General features: G+C 45.9%; 1 protein-coding gene across 1 annotated transcript; it reads right to left on the minus strand.

Moving 5' to 3' along the window:
* Positions 1–5,789: 5,789 nt before the first annotated feature.
* B3GNT6 (UDP-GlcNAc:betaGal beta-1,3-N-acetylglucosaminyltransferase 6) lies at positions 5,790–9,596 on the minus strand. The gene is given in 4 exon segments (XM_036861290.1): positions 5,790–5,974; positions 5,977–6,519; positions 6,522–6,924; positions 9,519–9,596. Coding segments are annotated over 4 exon segments (1,140 nt in total). The 5' UTR covers positions 9,528–9,596.
* Between the last annotated feature and the right edge of the window lie 14,454 nt (positions 9,597–24,050).

Raw genomic sequence — 24,050 nt, forward strand, 5'->3', positions numbered from 1 at the left:
GGGGAGGAGAGAGTCGTCACCACTACAGAATCATTCTGCAAATGACCGTCCCAGGGTGGAGAGAGGCCAGCTCTAACAACTGTTACGACGTTGAGTCAAGGCTAAGAGATTGGCAGTTCCCCACCCCCACCCCGAAACCCGGGCACCCAGCCCGGGAGGCCCCTTCAAAGCCGGTGGTTCTGCTCTCCAGGGTTCAGGCTCCGGCTCAGAGCCCAGCCTTGATGGGCGGAGTCCTCACTCTGCTTGGGCAGCGACGGGAGGGGCTTCACTCACGGCCTGAGCAGACAAACACTCGAAGTAGTTATCGTTCAAACCCCAGAGCGTCTGCTCCCCAGGGCTGCATTCCGAGCTGGGGTCGGGCCTGGGGCCCTCACTGTGCGACGCTGGAGCCACTGCTCCTTTCTGGCCCGCTTTCCCTTCCTTCCACTGGGGCTGGGGGCAGGGAAGGCATCTCTCGGGGCCCCTCAGGCTCGGACTTGGTCTCCCCAGAATCATTATTTGCTCTTTTTCTTCCGGGTTTGAGGGAGGGAATAGGTATGGCATCGGGGTGGAGGAAACTGAGGTGGGGGCCTTACCTTTGAGCTTCACCCTCCCCTCCTGCCTCGAAGGGTTACTGCCTCCTGCTCCCAAGTGCCGCTGAGATGGGTGGGGCTGAGGGGGTTTTCCTTTGCTGAAGACACAAATAATGTTATAGCTGTGTGTGCGTGTGTGTGTGTGTGTGCGTGCGTGCGTGTGTGTGGCAAACTGCTGTCTGCCTCCTTCTCTCTGGAGCCTGGAGACCTGGCCTCTGGCCTTGGGCAGCTGCAGCCTTCGGCTCTGGGTGTGGTGGACGTCAGGCACGGTGTCTGGGGCAGTGGTCAGGGCCCAGGAATGGCAGGCAGGAGGCCCGGTCATTTACTTACCTGGGCCTCAGTCTCCACCACTGCCCAATGGGGATGATAATAATCCCTGTTCCCTGGATGGGGGGAGGATACAAGGAAGTCAGGGGCTTGGAGGTGCTTTATAACATGATATCTCTACACATTAATTTAGATGTTTAAAAATATCTTAACTTTTTTTTCTTGCATCGCTCTTAGATTCAGTCCTAGGTACATTTTTATTTCTATTATAAATGGTACTTTCACAAATGACTTTTCCTGATTGCTTGTTACTACTATATAGAAGTTAAATTGATTTTTGTACACTGATTTTGTACTGGAAGACTTGGTACATTTAAAAATTACTTTAATTAATTAACTGTAGGATTTGGTGTTTTGGTGGGTTTTCTAAGTAGGCTAATGGTTTTCAATGAGGTGTACTGCCCCCTGGGGGGAGATTTGAAAATTTGTAAGGGAGTTTTTTGTTGTGCCCAAGAATTTACACATCATAATTCATACAATTTTATTTGTCTTTTATTAACCTTTTATATTACAATAAAAGAATTATATTGATTTTTGGAAAATATATGTGTGGACAGATAATATTCTCTAAGAATTTCATTTCAGGATAGGGAGTATAGCATTAATTTTGTGGGGAAATTGGATCTGATAGGGTTGCAAGCCTCTGAAGTTCTGATAATTTTCTTTCTTTTTTCAAGTCATTATCATTTTATTTTTTTATTTTTTGGCTGCCCTGCATGGCTTGTGGAATCTTAGTTCCTGGACCACCCACGCCCTCGGCAGTGAAAGCGTGGAGTCCTACCTACTGGACGGCTAGGGAATTCCCTCATTATCATTTTAAATCTTTATCTTGCCTTGCTGTGCTCTCAAGCCTTGGACAATGTTGAACAGTGGTGATGATGGACACGTCTAGTCTTTTCTGACTCTTAAAGGAAATGCTTTCACCTTTTACCAAGATTATCTTTAAATCACGAACAGATGTTGAATTTTATCAAACATTCCCTCCCCCTGCCACATCTGAGATATTCATATTTCTCTTGGTGTGATGTACCACATTGACAGGTATTCCTTTTTTATCCATGTATTCTGATTCCTTTTCTAATGCTAAGCCCACCTCAAATTTCTGGGATAAATCCATCTAGGTGCTCTGACATCCTTTTTACATATTGCCTCATTGTCTACTAGCGTTTCGTGTAGGATTTTTGCATCTGTGTTTGTTAGTGAGACAGGCCTATCATTTTCCTTGCTCGTGGGGTTCTTGTCAGCTAGGCCGGCCTGGTGAAGGGAGTTGGGAGCACAGGCTCCTGAGGCCCAGATTTACCCAGACCCAAGGACCAGCCGCCCGCCTCCGTGCGGAAACTGTATGCAGGGCGCGCCCCCTGGCGGCTGCGGGGCGCAAAAGAGCCCAATGAGCCAGGCATGGGGAAGGGAACCAGGTAACATCATCAGGTGGTGCCAGGGCTGCGCGGGCCGTGGGCCTTCGCTGGGCCTGGTGACAGTGAGCAGCCCAGCTTCAGAGATGGGTTGACCAGGACCCAGAGTGACAAAGTAGGCCTATAAATGTGGCGTTCTGACTCTTCTGAGCTGTGAGTTTCCTGAATCTTAATCTCTTTACCCATAAAGTGGGGATAATCCACCTGCCTGTCAGGGAAATGGGAGGAAGTTGTCACAGCACAGAATTCAGACTTTTCCAAGGACACAGAGGTGTCCTCTCCCGACACCTCAGCATTCTTGTTTTCTTGTCTGTTACAAGCACTTGATAAATGGCAAGTGTGGGAAGAGAATTCAGGGTTAATGATACTCAGCTGTCCAGAATGAGTTCACATCACAGAGGTCTGTGTGAAGGAATCACATTTGTTAATTTATTAATTTTTGTTCATTATTTCATTATTGTTCATTTATTCAACAAATATTTATTGGACACCGTCGTACGAGAAATAATGGCCCCCAAAAGATGTATAGGCCCTAATCCCTGAAACCTATGCAAATGTTAGGTTACATGGGAAAAGGGAATTAAGGTTATAGATGGAATGAAGGTTGCTGATCAGCGGACCTTAAAACAGGAAGATAATCCTGAATTACCCAGGCAGACCCAGTGTGATCGAAGAGTCCTTATAAATGAAAGGGGAGGCAGAAGAGTCAGAGGATATGGGAACAGTGGAAGCAGAGGTCAGAATGATGTGACTGCTGGCTTTGAAGATGAAGGGAGGCCACAAGCCAAGGAATGTGGGCACACTCTAGAAGCTGGAAAAGGCAGGGGAATAAATTCTGCCCTAGAACCTCCAGAAGGAATGCAGGCCTGCTGACACCTTGACTTTTAGCCCAGCAAGACTCATTCTGGACTTCTGATATGTAGGGCTGTAAGATAATAACTGTGTTTGTGTTTTTAAGTCACAAAGTCTGCGGTAATTTGTTACAGCAGCAATAGGAAACTAATACACTCTCCCGATGGATACAGATCACGCCACTCAGACAGATGGGCACAAATGAGTGGGCACATCCATTCATTTGTTCACCCCTAAAGCATTTAGGAAGTACTTACTATGAGCCAGACCCTGCTCAGAAGCAAGGCCGGCAAGGGACAAGTGGCCATGGCTCCTGAGCACCCATGGCCAGGACTGCAGAAAGGGTGTTTGGATGGTGCCTTTTCCTCCTGCTTTTTCCACCTCCCAGAGCCAAGCATGAGCCTGCAAGATGCCAGGGCCTCCATCCACGGGGTAACACCTGATGTGATTCAAACATGGTACCTCCCTCTGGGACCAGCCAGTCTGGTTGGGGGGAAACAGGGATCAGAGAGGACACATTAGGTTACCTGGGATAAGGCAAGGCTGCCCTAACAAAGTGCTGACAAAATCCCAGAGGCTCAAAAAACATAAAGGTTTATTTTGCTCTTCTCAATAGTTTGAGCTGAGTATTCCAGGTCAGTCCATGGGCAGCCCCACTCCCTGGAGTGAACTGGGAAGCCCTCTTGTTTCCCTGCCTTCCTCTAGGCCAGTGGTTCCCACCACAGGTGACTTTGCTCACCAGAGTACATTTGGCAACGTTTGGAGATATATTTGGTTGTCATGACTCGGGGTGTGATGCTGGCATCTACTGGGCAGACGACACGCATACGGCTAAATGTTCTCTCACGCTCAGGAACCGCCCTACCCCAAATGGCAATAGTGTCAAGGTTGAGAAACCCAGGCCAAGGCCTGGGGTGTTGTCCTCATCTGCAAGGTCACAGGCCCATCCGTGTTCCAATCCGGGGGAAGGGGAAAGTGAGCACAGGTGAGGCCCGGGTTCAGGAGGGGTCCTCATCACAACCACATACAGCCCTGAAAACAGCCTGGTCGCATGCCCACGCCTCACTGCAAGGGGGTCTGGGAAGTGTAGTCTAGGTGTGTGCCCAGGAGGAAGCGGGTAGCAGAGTTTGGTGGCCAGCCTCCCCTGCAGGCACCCTCACTGATACAAGAGACACAGACAGCGGTGGTTGGTGGATGTTTCCAGTAAAGGGATCAGAGCTGTGCGACGATGCAGGGGCAGGAGAGGGCCCGACAAAGCAGGGCGCTGCACGTGGTTCTGCTGGATGGAGTCCCCCAGCAAGGAGGACTGGACCTGAGGGCAGGGGAGGCATCTGGTCAGTCTTCTGGCTTCTCATCCAGGCTTTCCTCCTTGAAGCTCAGTCCTTCTTGTCCATCTTACATAGTTGAGACCTTGACAGCACACATACCTGCCTCACTCTTAAGCTGTTTCCTTGATTTTTGTACTTTGCCAACAACTGGCAGCTCCTGGAGGTCAGGACCACAGCCTGACCCTCGGAGTCTGGCCACTGAATCCCCGTCTCCTGTTCGATGTTCACAACAGACCCCAGTCGCCCCTGCACACTCCCTAATCACTGTCCTTCACGGTTACTGATCAGGTCCCCCCAGCCCCCAAATATAGCCCCTTACATTGACCTTCCACAGGCTTTCTCAACAGTGTCCTCCAGATTCCCCAATCACTGCCTTTCCTAGTTTCCTCATGACTGACCCCCACGGCATCCCCACACTGACCCCTGAACTGAACTCCCAGCTTGGTTCCCCAAGGCCGACTGACCCTGAGGCCCAGACCCCGGCAAGGAGCCTGTCTCTGTCCCAGGGAGTGAGTGCTGGCAGGGCAGGTGTGCGTGGGCCAGACCCGAACAGGCCATTAGCTGTGGTCAGGTTGAGTGTGGAGGGGACCCGTGGTGTGTTGTCTGCCAGTGACCACACGGCCCTGGATTAGTCACTGCCCTGGCTGGGCCTCGGTTTCCACTTTGCACAGTGGGGGTCTTGGCCTCACAGGGATTGGGGTTGGGGAGTAGTGGGGGAGCACCAGGTGGGAGGGGGGCTGCCAGACACCCTCAGCTCCGGCTCTAGGGGGGGTTGCTTTCTAGGTCCCAGGTGCAGACTGACTTCTGGGGAGGGGAATCCCTCTGATGGCTGTCAGTCCAGCTCCACACATTTGTGGAGGAAACGATGAAGTAACAACTCACATGTGTCCTGCACCTGCAGGCGACATTTGATCCTGGCTCCTCACACCTCCGTTGCTCCATTGCCCACAGTGACTCGAGGTGGGTGTCCTGGAAGGCTCATAAAGGGGGCGATGGAGCTGGCTCCATCCCTCGTGCAGTGGGCTTCATTCCTAGCTGCGCATTCCCATCGCCTGAGGAGCTTTAAAAAATACCGAGAAGTCTGGGGGCACCCAAGACAATCAGAACCTTTGGAGATGAGGCCAGGATATAGGAATTTTCCACCCCCTTCACCCAGGTGATTTCAAAGTGCAGTTAGGATTCAAGGGCACCACGCTGGGTAGGACAGAAGGTATCCAGAGCAGGGAAGATGCGCTCAGCCCGAAAAGCATCACGCGCGGAGGCTGCTCATCCCCGCCTCCAGCGCAGCCCACCCGGCCTCAGAAGACCCTGTGCCCCCCGCCACAGCTCAGCCCGGGGTCGCGCAGCACCTTCCACGTGAGCAGCATCTCGTAGGGGGCGAAGCGGTGCACGAACAGCAGCTCACGGTACATGCAGGGGTCGAAGGAGGGCTGCCGGGCGCCGGGCAGCTGCACGCCGAAAGGCCGGATGCCCTCGTGGCCACTGGCGCCAAGCCGGCGCGCTCCAGAAACATGCCCACGTAGGCGTCGTCGATAGGGAAGAGTGGGGTGTGGCAGGCGGCTTGGCGCAGCGCCTGGATCGTGCGGCCGGACAGGCGGAAGTCGCCGTCGCTGCAGTACACCGGGTAGGCGGGTCCGGGACAGAGCTGCGGAGGCACGAAGTACTCGCTCCCGCTGTCGTGGATGGGCACGGAGCCGCTCATGAGCTGCCCGGCGAGGAGGTAGCGGTCGGGCGGCTGCGCCTACAGGAAGCGGAGCACGTTGGCTGTGTGCACTAAGACGTCGTCGCCGCCGCTGAGCAGGAAGCGCGCGTGCAGGCAGCGGGCCTCCAGCCAGTGGATCAGGTGCACGTGCTTGAGCGTGAGGTTGAGGAAGGTGTCCGCGGAGGCCTCCTGCAGCACGCCGCCGTGATCGCGCGCCTCCAGCGCCACCACCGCCGCCAACCCCTCGGCGCGCTCGGCGTCCTCGGGAGCGGCGGCGCCCAGCCGGAAGAGGCGGCGCCCCGTCCGCCCGCCGTAGCTGCGCTCCTGCCCCACATGCGGCGGATGAGCTTGTGACGCCCGCAGTTGGCAGGCGACGACTTCACGGCCAGCAGCAGGAAGGTCCCGCGGCTGCCCGCACACTTGGCCGGCGCATCCCAGAGCAGCGGGAAGTGGCGGCAGTGGAGGTACCGCAGGATGTCTTGGATGCACGTGGCCAGCCGCTCGAAGTTGGCCGTGGCGTTCGCCGAGGCGTTGGCCAAGCACTGAGGCCCTGGGCTGGACGGCGGCGCGGCAACAGGGGCCACACGGGCAATCTGCGGGGAGCCATCCGACATCCTCTCCTGCTGGGACTTGGCTTCGAGGAACCACAGATGCAGGCCCAAGAAACTCCAACCCACTAGAAGGCAGGTCAGGGTCTTGGGTTTCACGGCCCTGCGGCGGGGAAAAGCCATCTGTGGGGGGAACCGAGTCAAAGGTGAGCCGGGAGTCGTCTTTGAATAAGCGGAATGACACCCTTCCCCCGTCATGTCTCTCCCAGAACTGAGAACCACCCCCTTCTCAACTCTGTTGTTAAGAAGATAAAATAAAGGAACGAGAACTGAAGCATTTCACGTCTCCCAAGTCTGGAGTGTTCTGACCTTCAGATCTGTGTATCTCGTTGCCTCCTGACATCTCCTCTGGATGTCAGGTAGGCTGGGCAGACTCAAGTCAAAGTCAAAGCTTCCGTCTTCCCGTGAGTCCATATGCTGCTTTTTCCACTTCAGTGAATGGTACCTCCCTCTGCCCAGTTGCTCCAACCGGAAGCCCTGACTCTCTACCCCACCCTCAACTTATGTAGACTTTCCACATCTTGTTGATACTGCGTCCAAATCTCTCCATGCTTATTCCCTCCTCTCCACCCCTGTCGAGCCCTGACCCTCTCTGATCTATTTTCCTCCTTGGGAAGGAAAGGGAAATAGATGCCCATGCCTCCTTGGGAAGGATGAGGTGACAGACCCAGGTTAAAATTCAGTCATTACCACTTACATGTATCATCTTGAACAAGTCATTTCAGATTTCTAGGGCTGAGTGTTCCCCTCTATACCAAAGGGTTGATAGCTTCCTACTTTGCAGGGTAGTTGAGAGCATTAAATGAGCATGAACTGGCCAGTCAATTAATGGCACCAATTCTTTACCCTCTTTGGCATCCTCTGGCCCCACCTCCTTCTATTTCTATCTGTTGGTGTTATTTTCTGTTTCCCACACATGCCAGGTCAGGCCCTCTCCTCTGTGTACCTAAATCCCCCGGCCTGCCCAGGTGCACCTCAAGCCCTGCCTTCATGAGGACACCTCAGGACAAATCCCAGATCACAACAGCCTTTCCTGTATTTATTCCCTGCTAAATTCAGCCACACCAGGTCCTCCTCTTCTTGAAATACACTGCTGTCTGTTTCAGGGACGCCACTCTCTCCTGGCTTTTCTCCTCCCTCTTTAACCATGTCTCTCAGTTTTCTTTGCTCATTTCTTCCTTTCTAACGTCCTTTAATGGTTGGGCGGGGGATGGGGGGGCAGTTCTCCAGGACTCTGTCCTAGACACTCTTTTCACCTTTGCGCAAGATGATTTTCTTCGCTTTTAGCACCTCCAAACTCCAGAGCCATATGTCCAACTAACAGCCTGTTATTTACCATATCCATGTGGTGGTCCACAGCCACCTTGGGTGCAGCCTGAGCTCTCATCTTCCTCCCCAGAGTTGTCCCAGAGTTCCACCCTCACCATGTTGTTCAAGCCCCAAACAGTGATTGACTGCCTCCTTTCCCTCATCCCCCCCACCAAAGCCTGGTCAGTTCTAACTCCTAAATATTTCATCAGTCTGTCCCCTTCCATTTCCACCATCAACAGACGAATCTAAGCTAGCATCTGCTGCTCAGATGAACTAGCCTCTGCTTGGTTTCGCCACACACTTTCTTGCTCTCAGCTGATCCATCCTCTACAGCAGCTGGAAAAACCTTTGAACAATGAAGATTTGCACGCCACTCCTCATGCTCTTTTCCTCAACTTCTCACTGTCATCCACCTACCCTGGCCATCAGCCAAGTCACAGCTTTGGACTGCCAACCTCTTCCTACCTTGGAGCTTTCTCTCACACTGTTCCGCTGCTGGGATGGACCTCCCTTCCCCTCCTTCACCTACTTAGCACCTGCTTGGCCTCTTCATCCTCTAGTTCCACCTGAATAGGCATGTCGTTGGGGAAGGTTTAACATTAACTCAAAGGAGACTAGAGTGTTATTTGTTTAAAGTTTCATCTTCCCTCCTAGTCTGTAAGCATCCGGAGGGCAGGGATGGCATCTGTGTTGTTCACTACTGTCTCCCCAGTGCCCTGCCCAGGGTGGGAGTTGGGACAACATACTGGTGGAAAATACTGGCTGCCTGGGTTCAAATTTCTGCCTCTACCACTTTCAAACTGCATGTGCTGAGCAAGCTGATATAAACTGTCAAATAGCTACCTCTTAAGAGTTACTGAAATGATAATAATGTCTGTAAAGAATTTAGCATGGTCCTTGGCAAATAGTAAGAGTTCAGTAAATATTAGCTATTATGATCATCAGAGTACCAATAAGTATTTGTTGAATGAATACTTTGCCCAGAATATGTGCTCAATAATTATTCTCGGATTGAGTCGTTTGCTCATAGTAGATATTTTACCAGATCGAACCGTACTCTCGTGTTTGGCTGTTACAGTCCGTACACAATGTCTAGCACAAGATGGGCACAAAGCTGGTGTACCGTGAAATAATGGCAGCAGTTAACTACAAATAAAAGTGGAAGAACCTTGCAAAAGTTGTAATCAGTGAGGCCCATTAGAAATACTAGATGTAGGTTCCTATAGCTCTTAATGGATTCCTGCTTCAGTGTTTAATGCACCGAGAAAGAGAAACAGCAAAATAAACGATTTTATCATCACTATATGCTCAGTGCCTAGTCCTGTACTTGGCACATTTGGGGCATGCAATACATTTTTTCCGATGAATGAAAGAATGAATGAGAATGGAATTTGGAGTCTGAATACCTTGGGCATGAGTCCCAGCTTCTTTCATTAGCTGTGTGACTTTGTATGAATTTGTTAACCTCCTAGGTTTCAGTTTTCTCATCTGAAAAATTGAGAAAGTTAACATTCATCTCTCAATGAAATACGGAGCGAGGAAATAATATTGTCAGTGCTAAAAAGTGCCATACAAATGCTAGTTTTAAAAAATAATTAAAAAGCATTCTCTACCTCCTCTTCCTGCCCACAATCATTTCTAGAAAGAAAATAATCTCAGTTTCAATGCAACAGTAATTCTTGTCTCAATTAAACCTGCATTTACTTGGATAAACTTGATCCAGAAATCTGGATCTCAGCCACCTTTTGATATGAAAGGAAAAGGTTGGGCCAGGTCCTGTACCTGAGGGTGTCACTGGTTTGCTGGGCTCTGTTCTTGGGTGCTGACACTGTGAAGCTCTGGGTGTCTTCTCTGTGGTTCTTTTTGCTGGATTCCCCCCTATTCTCAAACCACTCTTCCAGGCACCCTGGAGTCCCTGAACTTTAAGCTGTCACGGTCTCTGCTGGCTCTGATCCCTTGTCTCTCAGGACTCAGCTCAACTACTACCTCTTGCTGGAAGCCTCCTGGTAAGTCCAGCTCAGCAGAACCTGTGTCAGTGTTGATTGATACCACAGCTGCTGAGTAGCAAAGTTGGTGAAAGAGGAAAGACCTGCCACTTATGCGAACCTTTCGAACCTCAGATTCCTCATTTGTAGGACCCTGGGCAAGTTATTTATCTAAGAGGATATATGAGATATATATCCTCAGAGGGTAATGTGAGTTGATTGGTGTAAGGCACTTAGAACCATGCCTGGCACATAGTACCATAGTAACGTTAGCAGTTGGCTAACACAGGAATGTTTATGGGGCAAAGCAGGTCATCTTTTATGGATTAAGTTCAGCCTTCTCATGCAGGATTGTATAGAGTTCCTTTGTGACCCTCTTTCTGTGCTCCTTTCTCACTCCATTTATCGCTCCACACATTTACTTGCCTTTGCAGTGCTATTCACTCTACCTGGGATTCTGTCCCTTATTTTCCTGGGAACAGGAAAAGTTCCTGTTGGTTATTTCCTCTTCTGTCTTGATGCCAAGTGACAGATGGCTGGAACATAGATTCCTCCAGCCCCCTACCACCCCAAGGTATTCCTGTATATGCACCACAGATATGGCAGGCAGACACACCTTTTATTACCTTTGGCTCCAACCCCCAACATGGAGCCCTAAGCCTGGGGCTTTGCCCTGGTTCCTTTCCCCTTGGCCTCCCTCTGGTTCTTGCTTAGCACTCTAAGGAGAGTGGGGCAGGGAGGGGGAGAAAATGCACCTCCTTGTTGATGGGAAGAAGCCCAAGCCCCCATCTTATCTTGAGTGTCTGAGAGAGAAGAAATAGACAGGAGCCATCACCAGACAGGGACTTACCTTTAACCCCCTTCTTTCACAGGTTGAGGCCCCACACCCAGGACTGTGGCTTAGGTCAGTATACTTGAATCTGACCAATCCATGCATCCCTCCTCCTCCTTGGAGTGGGGGACGGCTACAAGCTTCCTTCCGACAGTGACAGCTTGCTTACCCTTTATGATAAAGCTAAATGTTACCTCTTCTAGGTGTTTTCTTGACTCACCCACCAACCAACTGCCGTGTACACTCCCAGCAATACACTTGACTGAAACATTTTGATGCTGTATTGTAATGAGTAGTTTCCCTGCAAGACTGAGAGCAACTCCAGGGCCTGGGAGTTACCATAGGATATGCTTTAAAATTTTTGTTGAGTAATTTGCATGTGAAATGTTCATCTAGGCATACTTTCTAGCCAAATTCATGACATCTGAGTATACTGAACTTGGCAAGTGATCAAGGGCTTCATCCCATTACCACTGTGAGTGGTTGGAAGGGAGATGAATCAGACTCTCAGCCCTGGTCCTCAGAGCTCACTGTACTTGGGAGAGCCTGCTAGTAAATGACTATAAAGTGATGTGATGTGTACAAAACACAGAGGGAACTCAGGGAAGGAACCTGACTGAGCCAGGGAAGACTTCACATTAGAACTGCATTGTATCAGTTATCTACTGCTGTGTAATAAACCATCCCAAAACTTAATGGATTAAAACAACCAGCATTTTTATTTCTCAAGATTCTGTGAGTTACCTGGGAGGTTCTTGTGTTGGACCCACCTGGACTCTCTCATGTGGCTCTATTCAGCTAATGTGTAAGCTGGGAGCTGGGCTCAACTGGGGTGGCTGGGCCTCACTCTCCTGTGCTCTTTGATCCAGGGCTGCTACAACACATGGCGTGTTGGTCTCAGGGTTCCAAGATGGTGACCGTGGAGGCTACAGGCCCTCTTGAGGCCTGGGCTTCAGAGCTTGTATCATGTCACTTCTACCACATTCTGTTGGTCAAAGCAAGTCACAAGACCAGCCCAGATAAAAGGGGTGAGGAGGAGTTCCAAAAATTTGTGGCCATATTTAACCTACCACATGGCTTTTGAGGTGGTAAGGAGTTTTCCCAGCAGGTAAGGAGTGGTGTAAAGAGGGAGAGGGCACTCCGGGCAGAGGTACAGAGGTGGGACTAAACAGGACATGTCTGGGAAACATTCCACGTTTAGTGTCGTTGGAAGGGTAAATATTGGGAGTTGAAGGTGCAAAGATAAATTAGAGGTTCCTGAGAAGGGCCTTGAATGCCATACCTGGAGTTTTAACTGGATCCTTTGAAAGTTTTGACCAGTCCATATCTGTTTTCAAGAGTCCATTGTAGCAGCCCATATGTGGTACAGATGCCAAAGAGGGAAATAGTGGAGGAAGGGAACCCAGAGACGGGTACAGTGATCCATGAGAGGGAGGTGAGGCCAGGCCTGAACTGGGCAGGGGTCATCAGAAGGGCAGCGATGGTGTCCTCAGAGCTTGATAACTTACTGGATTCTGTAAGAATGTTCTACCTCTCAGGCTCCTTGTTTCCTTGCTAATTTAGAGGGGCTGGGCAGGGGCAAGGGGGATGTCTGGATGAGAGAAGAGTGAGGATACGTATGAGGGGAGAGTGGTGGGACAGGCCTGACCATATTCCTCCCCAGACTGAGCAACTCCTGTCCCACCCATGGCTAAGTCCAAGGCCTGGCACAGAGCAGACATCCATCCAGGTTGGCCCAATGACTTAATGTTGTTAACTCACTTTCTCCAAGCTCCCTAAAAACTCATCTTTTCTCTTTAGCAGAAATGTCTTTCAGGAAGTTTGGGGGTGAATTGAAGTGGGGAGAAAGTTAAATGGCGGTAAGCTTATTGGAATAAAGTGACCAGACTTTAGGACAGGCAGTGATGACCTCTCTAGGAAGGTTCTGGAATGGCCAGGGAGGAACTTTGTGAGATGTATGTACTGGGTGTGGGTGGTAGGGTGGTTTCTGAAAGGTGTATTGTTCAGAGGTGGAACAAAAGAGGTGGATTAAAGCAACCCTAACTCCTTTTCAGCCCTCACCTTTACAACGGGGGATTGTTTTCACCTAGTGTAAAAGGTCCATTGCTTGTCCTGCCACACCTTCGTCAGAAAAACGGGGGAGTGGGATAAGGTTTTCACCTAGTGTAAAAGGTCCATTGCTTGTCCTGCCACACCTTCGTCAGAAAAACGGGGGAGTGGGATAAGGCAGAGGAACCCGTCTCCACCTCCAAGACAAACAGGTTCTGTGGGCATAGGTCAGCCAGGTGACCAGGAAGGGGAGGAAAGTTGGTTGTTCCAGGTTGAACTGGCCAGTGGAAGAGGGGTTGACTCCTCAGGTCTGTCCAGCAGTTTTGAAGTACCCCTGGCAAGCCTGGGCAGGCACTCTTACAGGAATGCTCCTATTCAGAAAACCCAATATAATTAGATTCATACTACACCATGGCGCTAACCCTTAAGACAATTCTACATTTTACATATATAGAATCCAACATTTAAGTGACTTGGACACAATCACACAGCTTTTCAGTGGAGGACCAGGATCCTAAGCTAGGGCTGTTAGACACCAACAAGAACATGAAGTGTGTAACAGCACTCTGCCGGGACTAATGCCAATGGGCTCCAACTCAGAGCCTGCTACCTTGATGCAGTGCTGGGTCAGGTTACTCCCCTCCACCCCTCAGGCCTCGTGAAGGACCACGTAGCCAGCCCTGCCAACAGCCACAGCTGAACCCAGCCCAGCAGCTGGCATCCACAGACCCCGAGGAACTAGAACTCAGGCCTATACCCTAGGCTTCCTTTTCAAGTGACTGATGACTCTCTTTGGTTGGAGGTGCCCATGTCCTTCAACATTCCTCTAATCCTTAAATAGTTTGATTTCTAGGACTCAGTCTGAGACCCTCTTCCACAAATCATCCACTCACATAGCTTCAAATACCATGTATACTTTTGATTCTCAAATTTATATTTTCAGTCCAGATCTCTCACCTGACTTCCAGATCCGCATTTTTTACTCTCCTTAAGCTCTCCACCAGGATATGTATCTCGCCCAGACTTCAAACTCAACAAATCCCAAACTTACTTGATAACTCACCCCATATCTGCTTCTTCCTGTATAACTCAGATATATTTGATTTTCTATCTCCAGTGCCTCTATCACCATTATCTCTTACTTGAACTACCACATTCTCCTTCTCCCTGGTATCCCTCCTCCTTTGACTCCATTCTCCACCCTTTCAAGAGCTTTCCAAATTCAAATTCTTAACATGGCTTTGAAAGCCCTGTGTGACTTAATTCCTGTTCATCTCTCCAGAAACCCATCACTTGTTCTTCTGTGATAACCAGCCTCTTTTTTCTTTCCTTATTCCTCTCATCCTTCAGTTCTTAATGTACTGTTCATCTTCAAGGAAGTCTTCCCTTCTCTGGTTCCCTTGTGCACACTCCCAGAGCTCCCTATACCCTTCCTCTGTGATACCCATCCCAAACGTGACTGGCACAATTATTTGTCAGACACTAGATTGTAAGTGCCATAGGGCAAGGTGTCTTATTCACTGTACTCCTAGCACCTATCACGACACAACTTTCCAAAGTTTGTTGACGGGAGGGCACAGTGCCATATGGTCCCCACATAGTAGGGCTCATGAAATGAATCCTCTGTCTCTTTTTGTGCTTTCTCCACATTTTCCTTTGAGAATCAAGCCTTATTTGGGGGCTAGGCCACCTTACCAAGTGAAGCAGGTCCTGACTTCTCTCTCATTCAGGTAGATCCACTCTGCATCCTAGTCAGGGGTTGAAGCAAAAAAAAAAAAAAAAAAAAAAAGAAGAGGGGAAAAAATATCTCAGACATGCCACAGCTGATCCCAGAGTAAGCTCAATAAAAATCCAATAGACTAAATTGATTGTGCCTTTGTGTGTGTGGGGGCGGGGGTGTATGGCAGGGTGGCTTTAGAAAAGTACTTGGGACTTCCCCGGCAGTCCAGTGGTTAAGATTCTGCGCTCCAAATGCAGGGGGCCTGGGTTCGATCCCTGGTCAGGGAACTAGATCCCATGTGCGTGCCACAACTGAGAGTTCACATGCCGCAACGAAGGAGCACATGTGCCGCAACTAAGGAGCCCACGAGCCACAACTAAGGAGCCTGGCTGCCGCAACTAAGACCTGGCACAACCAAATAAATAAATTATATATTAAAAAAGTCCATCTATCAAGATTCTTTAAAAAAAAAAAAAGGTGTGTACTCTTCAGAGGTGGAATTGAAGCAATCTTAACTCTTTTTCAGTCATCCCTTTTACAAAGCACGGTCCAAATTGTGTCCTCAGGCAAGGATCCTGGTTCACCTCTTGCCAGCGTCTATCTGTTGATCCAGGCAAGGCTGTCCCTCCCTGACACACAAAAGAGGGACTAGTTGAAGAATATCATATGGTCGGCAGTGAGAGAAACGATCAATTCATGCAGGCTTGGCTAGGAAAGCTAGTATTTGAAAAGATGTTGTTTGGAAAACTAGGTGACTTGTAGGAAATTCTAATTTGTTTTACATCTTATAAGGCACTTTGGTCATTGCCAAAGATAAGACCCTAGACATATGTGGTTCATGCAGTAAGTTTTTTCTGTTTCCAATATGTCCCCCTTCATTGTGTGAAGCTGGAAGGTTCATGCATTTACTCCAGAGCTCATAAAGTTAAGAATGCTGTGTACTCATGGATCATTAATGTTTAATTGAAAAGTTATTAGCTTTTAACCTTGTAAATCACCCAGGCTTGGAATAGAAATTTACTGCAGTATCACTTAAGACTAATGACAAAAAAAGTCATAATTACTAAACATCCTTCCCATGAACAGGATTGCTGCTGGCCTATACAGCCCGCTTCACTCAGAAATTGAAAAAAAATGTGTCGTGAGACGCAACCCTTCCAAGGCACATACCGTGAGGCTTCAGCCTGTACTAACCCCCTCCCCCAACTGGGTACCATTGTGCAGTGCACAAACTGTATAACTAAACATGTGGCCCTGCCTTTACATAAATGTATAGATATATTAAATATAAACCAGGGATAAAACATTACCAGAAGTCTTATTCAAAACAGTATCATTTAATACTTTCACCAATAGCGAGGTGATTAATGCTGAAATATAGCCTAGATTATAGCAGAATTGTGTATAAAATTACACAATTCTATCTTCTAGAAAAATAACGGTGGCATTGGCCAATCAAATAGAAAAAGTGAATAAGCAAGTCTGAGATCACCTGAAAATGGTTAGTTCCTTGTATAGATTCACGACCACCTATGTTTATTAAATAATTGCTAGTAGGACAAATATCTGCACCAAAACGAAACCAGGAAACCCTGTATTAGCTTGGAAAGTTTACCTAATGGTCACACTGATAAGTGACTCAGAAATATCCAAAGTATGGAAATGCTTGATAGTAAACAATGCCTTATAATACATTAAACAAAAATTATACCTATTTCTTAAAATGATTCATTTATTAATTGCTATTAAGTAATTCAGTTCTAAAAGAGCCAAAAGAAACAAGTACTCATTGTGGAAAGGATTTTGAACTTCTCCTTTTGGAAAGTAAAAAAAGTGTACACGACGATGATAGTTTATTAGTTCCTTGACATTACCACATGACACATTTTATATGGCATGAGAAAAAAATGGTCAAATGATCTCATCTTTCTGGAAGTCAACTCAAAAGCTGAATGCAAGTAGCATTTTTGGACTTTATAGTAGGGAATGGAATTTCCTTTAAAATGAAAACAAAATCATGTAATTTTCCCCAAAGATTTAGGCACTTTGCAGCAGGCTGTTGCCAATCTAGTAAAACTGATATGAAGAAATACTCTATAGTGTAAATATTTAAACACAAACCATATGATTACATTCAACAAAGAAGTTAGCGATGTCTCAAATGTATAAAATATTTCATTCTGACAAATACACACTGGAATCACCCTGTGGAGAAGTGCAGTGGGAAGGACTTTTGTCCTTCCATATTTGCGGAAGGTCTAGAGAATGGGGGGCAAACTCCCAGAACCAGATAGTGAACATTTGATGCCTTGCCGGCCACACACGTCTGTAACATATTCCTCTTCTTATTATTGTATGTTTCAACAATGCTTTTAAAGTGTAAAGATCATCCTTACTTTGCAGGCCACACAACTGCAGACTGGATTTCGTCTGTGGGCTGTAGTTCACCAACCCCTGGTCCAGAGCCATTTGATATCATAGAGCTTTCATTGTTTTCTTTTAGGTGCAGATGATGTCAGGATGAATATTTGTAGGGAACCATATTTCCGTGCTTAAAGATTTCTCTAATAAATGTGCTCTGCTGCAACCTAAGAGTTACTTCTGCACACTCGATTTAAAAGTGATGATCTGCAGATCTGACATTTGCCAGAGAAGTTTCAGAAGCTTTATGACATTTTCGTAAATATTTAAATTACCAATGACTAAATCTGGTCCACATCGCAACACTGTGCTCCTTAAAAGCCATGAAGCAGGTCTCGTAATAAGGGTTAAAAAGGAACTGTGAGCAAAGTGTGACCTGTGATTGGTGCTGTAATATTGACAGCTGCTGAGCTAAACAGAGTGGGACAATTTTAGGTCACTTGCAGGCCTGTAATTGAGTGGGTTTTAGGGTTTTCTAGTTGGAAATATTCTTGTGATCATTTTCTACGCTAGCTACCAATCAAAACAGGAAGCAATTTGCTGACTTAATGATAATGAAGGTCTTGTGAAACAATACCAGATATTTAAAGTGTGTAAAGATGGTGGTCACTACTGCTTATTCCAAATGTGCATCAACAACAGCAGAAATTCTGTAGGTAACAATACTGCTTAAATTCCTTAGTGATCTGTCTTCTCCTTAGCTGCTCTGATTGCCAAACTTTCCCTCAAATATGTCAAGGTTTCATTACCCAAGGTGAAAGGTTATGGTCTAAAGCTAGAGTTTTATCTTCAGTGTGAATTTCAAGTGAAGAAGTGTCTTTATCTGGGTCTAGGTAATGTCCAAATAAGACAAAATACTGAAACATTAAATACTAAGCATAAATTTATCTACTTTTGACTTATTTTTACAGAGGGACTAAAGATGTTTCGGTTTGTTGATAAACATGTTCTTTTACCACATTCAAAAACTGTACTATTAAGAAACATATGCTGGGCTTCCCTGGTGGCGCAGGGGTTAAGAATCCACCTGCCAATGCAGGGGACACAGGTTCGAGCCCTGGTCTGGGAAGATCCCACATGCCGCGGAGCAACTAACTACTGAGCCTGCACTCTAGAGCCCACAAGCCACAATTACTGAGCACGTGTGCCACAACTACTGAAGCCTGCATGCCTAGATCCTGTGCTCCGCAACAAGAGAAGCCACCACAATGAGAAGCCCACGCATGGCAACGAAGAGCAGCCCCTGCTCGCTGCAACTAGAGAAAGCCCACGTGCAGAAACAAAGACCCAACTCAGACAAAACTAAATAAATAAATTAATTAAGAAAAAAAAGAAACATGCTTCTATAAATTGAGGTGGTGTATTCATAAATTTGTTAATCTACTACAGAATTCTGATGTGAGTTCACAATTGTCTACTTCCTCATTTTCACTGGAAATTAAGGTTACTAAGGGTTAAGAATTCTAATCAATACACATAAATAAAAATACCAGAAACAATAAAGAAGGGAAGCAATCTTGAAAGGTCTGAAAGAAATGAAGGATGTGTTTTTGTTAAGGAAAAAAGGAGAGTAATTTTGTCCTAAAATAGTTGCTTAGAGGTTGTCAAATGGTTTTCCAGAATGAGAAAGAGGAAAGTAAAGACAAAAACCTGAATGGGTATAGAAAGTTGTAAAGCGTCTGCAGATGGTGGGGGGAAGAGGAGAGGTAGAGAAGGGCATGGGGGCGGGGAGAATATCTTATTCATGTCATCAAGCTGGCTAAGACTGAATGCATTTATTTATAATTTTTTAAAAATGAGCTCAATGAACTGCCTGATCTCCTTGCTTGGTGCCTGCAATAAATGCTGTACTTGCCTTCACCACACACACACACACAAAGAGCTCAATAGCGTACAAATGCAAAACTAGAGGTTGAAATTCCCTGTTAAAAGGACAGAGTTTCGGGCTTCCCTGGTGGCGCAGTGGTTGAGAATCTGCCTGCCAATGCAGGGGACACGGGTTCGAGCCCTGGTCTGGGAAGATCCCACATGCTGCGGAGCAACTAGGCCCGTGAGCCAAAACTACTGAGCCTGAGCGTCTGGAGCATGTGCTCCGCAACAAGAGAGGCCGGGATAGTGAGAGGCCCGCGCACTGCGATGAAGAGCGGCCCCCGCTTGCCGCAACTGGAGAAAGCCCTTGCACAGAAACGAAGACCCAACACAGCCATAAATAAATAAATAAATAAAATTAAAAAAAATAAAAAGACGGAGTTTCTTGGATTATTGGTCTATATTTAATGAGACAAAGCAATTACTGTCACTTTGGTCACATAGGTAAGTATTTTTTTCACAGTGACCTACAATATTATTTAATTAAGTGGTCAAACCTTTTAACAACTTCTCCAAATCAAATTCTAAATGAAGTCTTCTTGACCTCTGACTTTGAGATTTCCCAGACGGCCCCTGGAAAACCTCAAAGGATTTGTTCTCACTTCGTAAAAAGAGAGGTGTTAAACTAATTAGGTTTATTTGATATGTTAAATTGCATGGCAAGCATTGTCAAATAAGTGATGCTTAACCTTCCCTAGATTATAGTTCCATGGGTATGTGTTATTAATATAAGTATTTCAGAAACTGTATGAAATTTCTAGAAGTTTGTTAATGTCATAGCTGTCCATGATATGTCCTGGTATAATGTCATAACTCCATTTATCTTGAAATGCTGAATGTCACAGAGTCAACCAAATTTCCTTGTCAACTGCATTTTAATGAACTCATCAGACCTTTAACCATAGCCATTTTAAGCTTTTTGTCATTCACAGATATTGTTTTACTCTAAGGCCTTCCTGAACTCTTATAATCAGCTACAGGCTTCATTTTCAAGATCTTCTCAGAGATCCATGGAAAAGACTGTAATAGGTACCCTGAGGTACAGGCTTACGTAACTTTAAGATCACACCACTGGACTTAATAAGGATTTCCAGAACTAACGGAGAAGCTCATGGGTTCATGAAATTGCTAACCGAAATCAAGACAGACCTGAATTTATCACATGGGACTGAGTAGAGTGATGAAGAATGATTATGATTCCTTCTATGACTTTTGCTTGGAATATTGCTGGTTCTTCATTTTTTTTTTTAATATTTATTTATTTGGTTGCGCCGGGTCCTAGTTGCGGCAGGCAGGTTCCTTAGTTGCAGCAGGCAGGCTCCTTAGTTGAGGCTCCTTAGTCCTGGTTAATTCCCTGGCCAGGGATGGAACCCGGGCCCCCCTGCATTGAGAGCGTGGAGTCTTAACCACTGCACCACCAGGGAAGTCCCTTATTGCTGGTTCTTTAATGTTCTATTTTCTGGATTTAAGGAACGCCTTTTCTCTTAAGCTATCTAGCACTTACAGCAATTTAGTAGATCATTATCTTTGTAAACAAATATGAAGCATTTATCTTTTCTCACTGTCTGAACCCTCCAAAATTTGGAAAAAACTCTTATTGAATACTTATTTCCATGGCAATATAGTTATTTGAATAAGTTCAATAAGAATTTGTTCTCCCTGTAACAGGACACAACTGGAAACACTGATTATATTACCAAGGCTTTGACTGGAATGTCGTATTTGAGGATGATGTGCATAGATATGACCAGTTTTAAGGAATTAATAAGGCTGACTTTAAGGAGCCAGTGCTTACGAAGCCCCCCTGGAAAACTGCCTAGTACCTGGTTTACAGGGGTCCCAGCCTTACGGGTGAGTTAGGAAGGCCATTTCCTGGCAGGACCAGAAAGCTTAAGATATTTTGGGGACCTGGTGAAGGAGGGATTCATCCAAATCTGAAGGCATGCAAGAGAAGGCTGATGGCAAGTTCTCAGCTTGGATTCCTAGACTCGAGGAATTTAAAAGTCCAATCTGGGATTCCTAATAAAAGTTCAAAAGGCCAATGTCATCAATTACTATTCTCATTGCACTTATATAAACAATCAGGCCAAGTTTGATGAGACTAGACTCGTTTTGCAAACAAAAACCGTCTTACCTTGATTATCTTTGACAAAACTAGGGTGATTATAAAGATAAATTTTATGTTTCAATGGAGAACTATAATATACCCATGCGGATTATCAGATTCTAGTCCTGTTCATTCTCCTTGAGCCATTTTCACCTCTTTGTAAGCTGGATCCTGCCATCTTGTGCATTTTGTCACTAATTAACATTTCCAATTTTCTACCACCCTTCTGACTTGGCATTACTAAGAACTAAAACTGCCCTTTTCCTGAAGCCCTGCAAGCTGAAGCTGGATGTAACTTTAAGGGATTTACCACCACAACAGTTTGGGCCACTCAGGAAGTTCACCAGAACATGGTCCTTTGAGCTCTGGGAAATAACCATGTGTGTGAGACTGCCACTACTATCCTGACTCCACTGTTTAAAGATGCCGTAAGACCAACATCTAGAAATCCTTTTGATTGACTGCCCTCTGTACTCAAAAACTGAGTTTATATAATCTGCTCCAACTATTAATTTTTGCTTTTCCTTTTGTTTCTCCATAAATCTATGCCTTCCTTCCCTTTGCAGATCTCTTATCTCCTAACTTCTAACCTGAATCTTCTCTCTACAGCCACCAACTTGGCTTCTGGTCTGTGAAACTTCTTGGAAAGTTTTAGACAGGGGAAATAAAAGGGTCCAGAATACACCACTATGGCATAAAAAAACATTTTGAGCTGAATGCACCTGAGAATCAACAGACAGGAAGAGGCTTTTTTCCTGAATTCCCTTTATCTGACTAAAAGCAGAACCTCCCTAAAGGACTCAACTGTCAAATCCTCTCCTGGGAGTTTCAGTGCCACATCTAAAAAGACACTATCTTAACTCCTACCTATTCTCCTAAGGGCCCATTTATCTTTCCTAAAAGTCATTTGTTTTCCCCTAAGTGCCCTTTCTCGCTGTCCCCTTCTCTTATTAAGATGGTATATAAACTGCAAATTCTGCCTCAAGTCACATTTTTCTCTGAACTCCCATTTACATATGTAAATAAAAACCTGCCCTTTCTCTTGCTAATCTGTCCTTTGTCAGTTTATTTCACAGGCCTCAACAACTGAATCTAAGAGGGTAGAGGAGAGGCGTTCCCCCGAAACTGGAGAAGCCGTCAAGTACAGTGGCATGCTCCCATAAACCTCAGCAACACTGGCAGCTTTTCGCCAGCCAGCAACTCCAATTAGACATAAAATAAGTTTCCTTATTCTTAAAGGAAGTGCGGGAGTTTAAAAAACAGCACTGAAATTTTCCATTCAGATGGGTCTTGACGGTTCCTTTTTTTCACTTACTGCCCCCTGCACAACGGACACTTAGCCAAATTTCAGTCATTACTTCCAAATGTTTACAGCATGGTGAGTAAGCATAATTTTAGACATTGAAAAATAAGACAAAGTGATCAAACTAATTATATTATGGTATTGATATGATGCACAATGTAAGACAGAGGTAGATCTGCAAACTGCCACTTAGTTGCAAATTCCAATTAGAACTGGTTCTTTTTGAAACACCAGTTTTACATAAACACTTATCCAGTAGCACATCATAAACCACAGGGCTTGAATAATTTTTTCTGTCATGTAAATGCGGAACTGAGAGCTAAAACTGTTAAACTTAGCAACAGATGATTTTTTTCAAGAGCAAAGTAATATGCAACCCATAGGACTCATAAGAAACCCTTGAACTAAATTATTAGTCACCTCTAGGGACACTGGCTAAATTCTGAGGGTGTTGGCATTAAAACAGAACTTAATTTTTTTCAGGCATTTAAAGATTTTCATGCATCGTGTACCTGAAGTTTTTGGTCTCTTGATTTTCTTTGACTCACACCTCTTCCTCTCCTTGGTATACGAAAAACCCTCTTGGTGTAAGGAAAGCCCAGTCCTGGAAATTTTGCACTGAGGTTAAACCATAATATTTGATCTAATTCTAAACCAAATACCACTATTTGGGGGTCTCATTTGTGTATTATTCAAAAACAAATGTTTCTCATGTTCATCATTAATTTATATAATATCACAAGGATAAAAGAGATCACTTCAGGAGTGTCCATGTTTCATGAAAGCACCAAGGTGCGAAGGGGTAGGCAGGTAGAGTGACCAATCAGATGAACACAACCACCCTTCACCTAGTTTTTCCATAAAAGAGTCAAACTGCTTTCAATTTTCTGGAGTGAAAATGGCAGCATAGGTAGTATAATAAAATGTGCAAGCTAACTGCTTCTTTCACATCCTCATAAAGTACTAATGTTTTCTAGAATACAATTTGCTATAGGGCTCAGAGACGAGGACCTTTCACATCAGTTGATATGCACACAAACCACTATCTGCTCAAAAGGAAACAGGTTTTTTTATACACTCTAGTTAACAGTGACTCTCTCAAGAAAATAAAGTGGTGGGGGGGAGACGGTAATAACCCAACCCTGTAATAATACAACTCAGAGTCCTAGAAGGGAAAAAAATTAAGCCATATTGAAATAAAGGCAATTTAGCAATATCCTAAGGTCACCAGTATTTCCACAATACTTGATATGGCACAGATACAAAGTCTTGAGTGTGCTAATACTTAGGTTGCTAAAAAGGCAGCCATGTGTGAGACAAAAACTAACTTGGAAAATTAAAGAGCCTGGATTTAGGCTCTGCTTTCTGCTCAACCCTTCTAAAACTTCTTTGCTGAGCGGTTTCATGCTGTTTGTTTTTACAACAGAAACAAGGGTCTTTGAAGACTTGGCCACAGTGTTACAAGTCTCTAAGGAGCTGGACAGCTTTATTCAATAAGAAACTACAGGTGGCAGTGGCTGAATTGCTCATTCAACAAACTGCTCTAAAGGGCCTCAGTGTCAGGGCGTGTTCTCTGTACCCTTAATCTGACCTTAATACTGCAGAACCTTAGTCTCAGCATTTAGCATTGTTAGGAAGGATGTACCTTTGTT

Source organism: Balaenoptera musculus, chromosome 8, assembly GCF_009873245.2.
Source record: "Balaenoptera musculus isolate JJ_BM4_2016_0621 chromosome 8, mBalMus1.pri.v3, whole genome shotgun sequence".
NCBI lineage: Eukaryota > Metazoa > Chordata > Mammalia > Artiodactyla > Balaenopteridae > Balaenoptera > Balaenoptera musculus.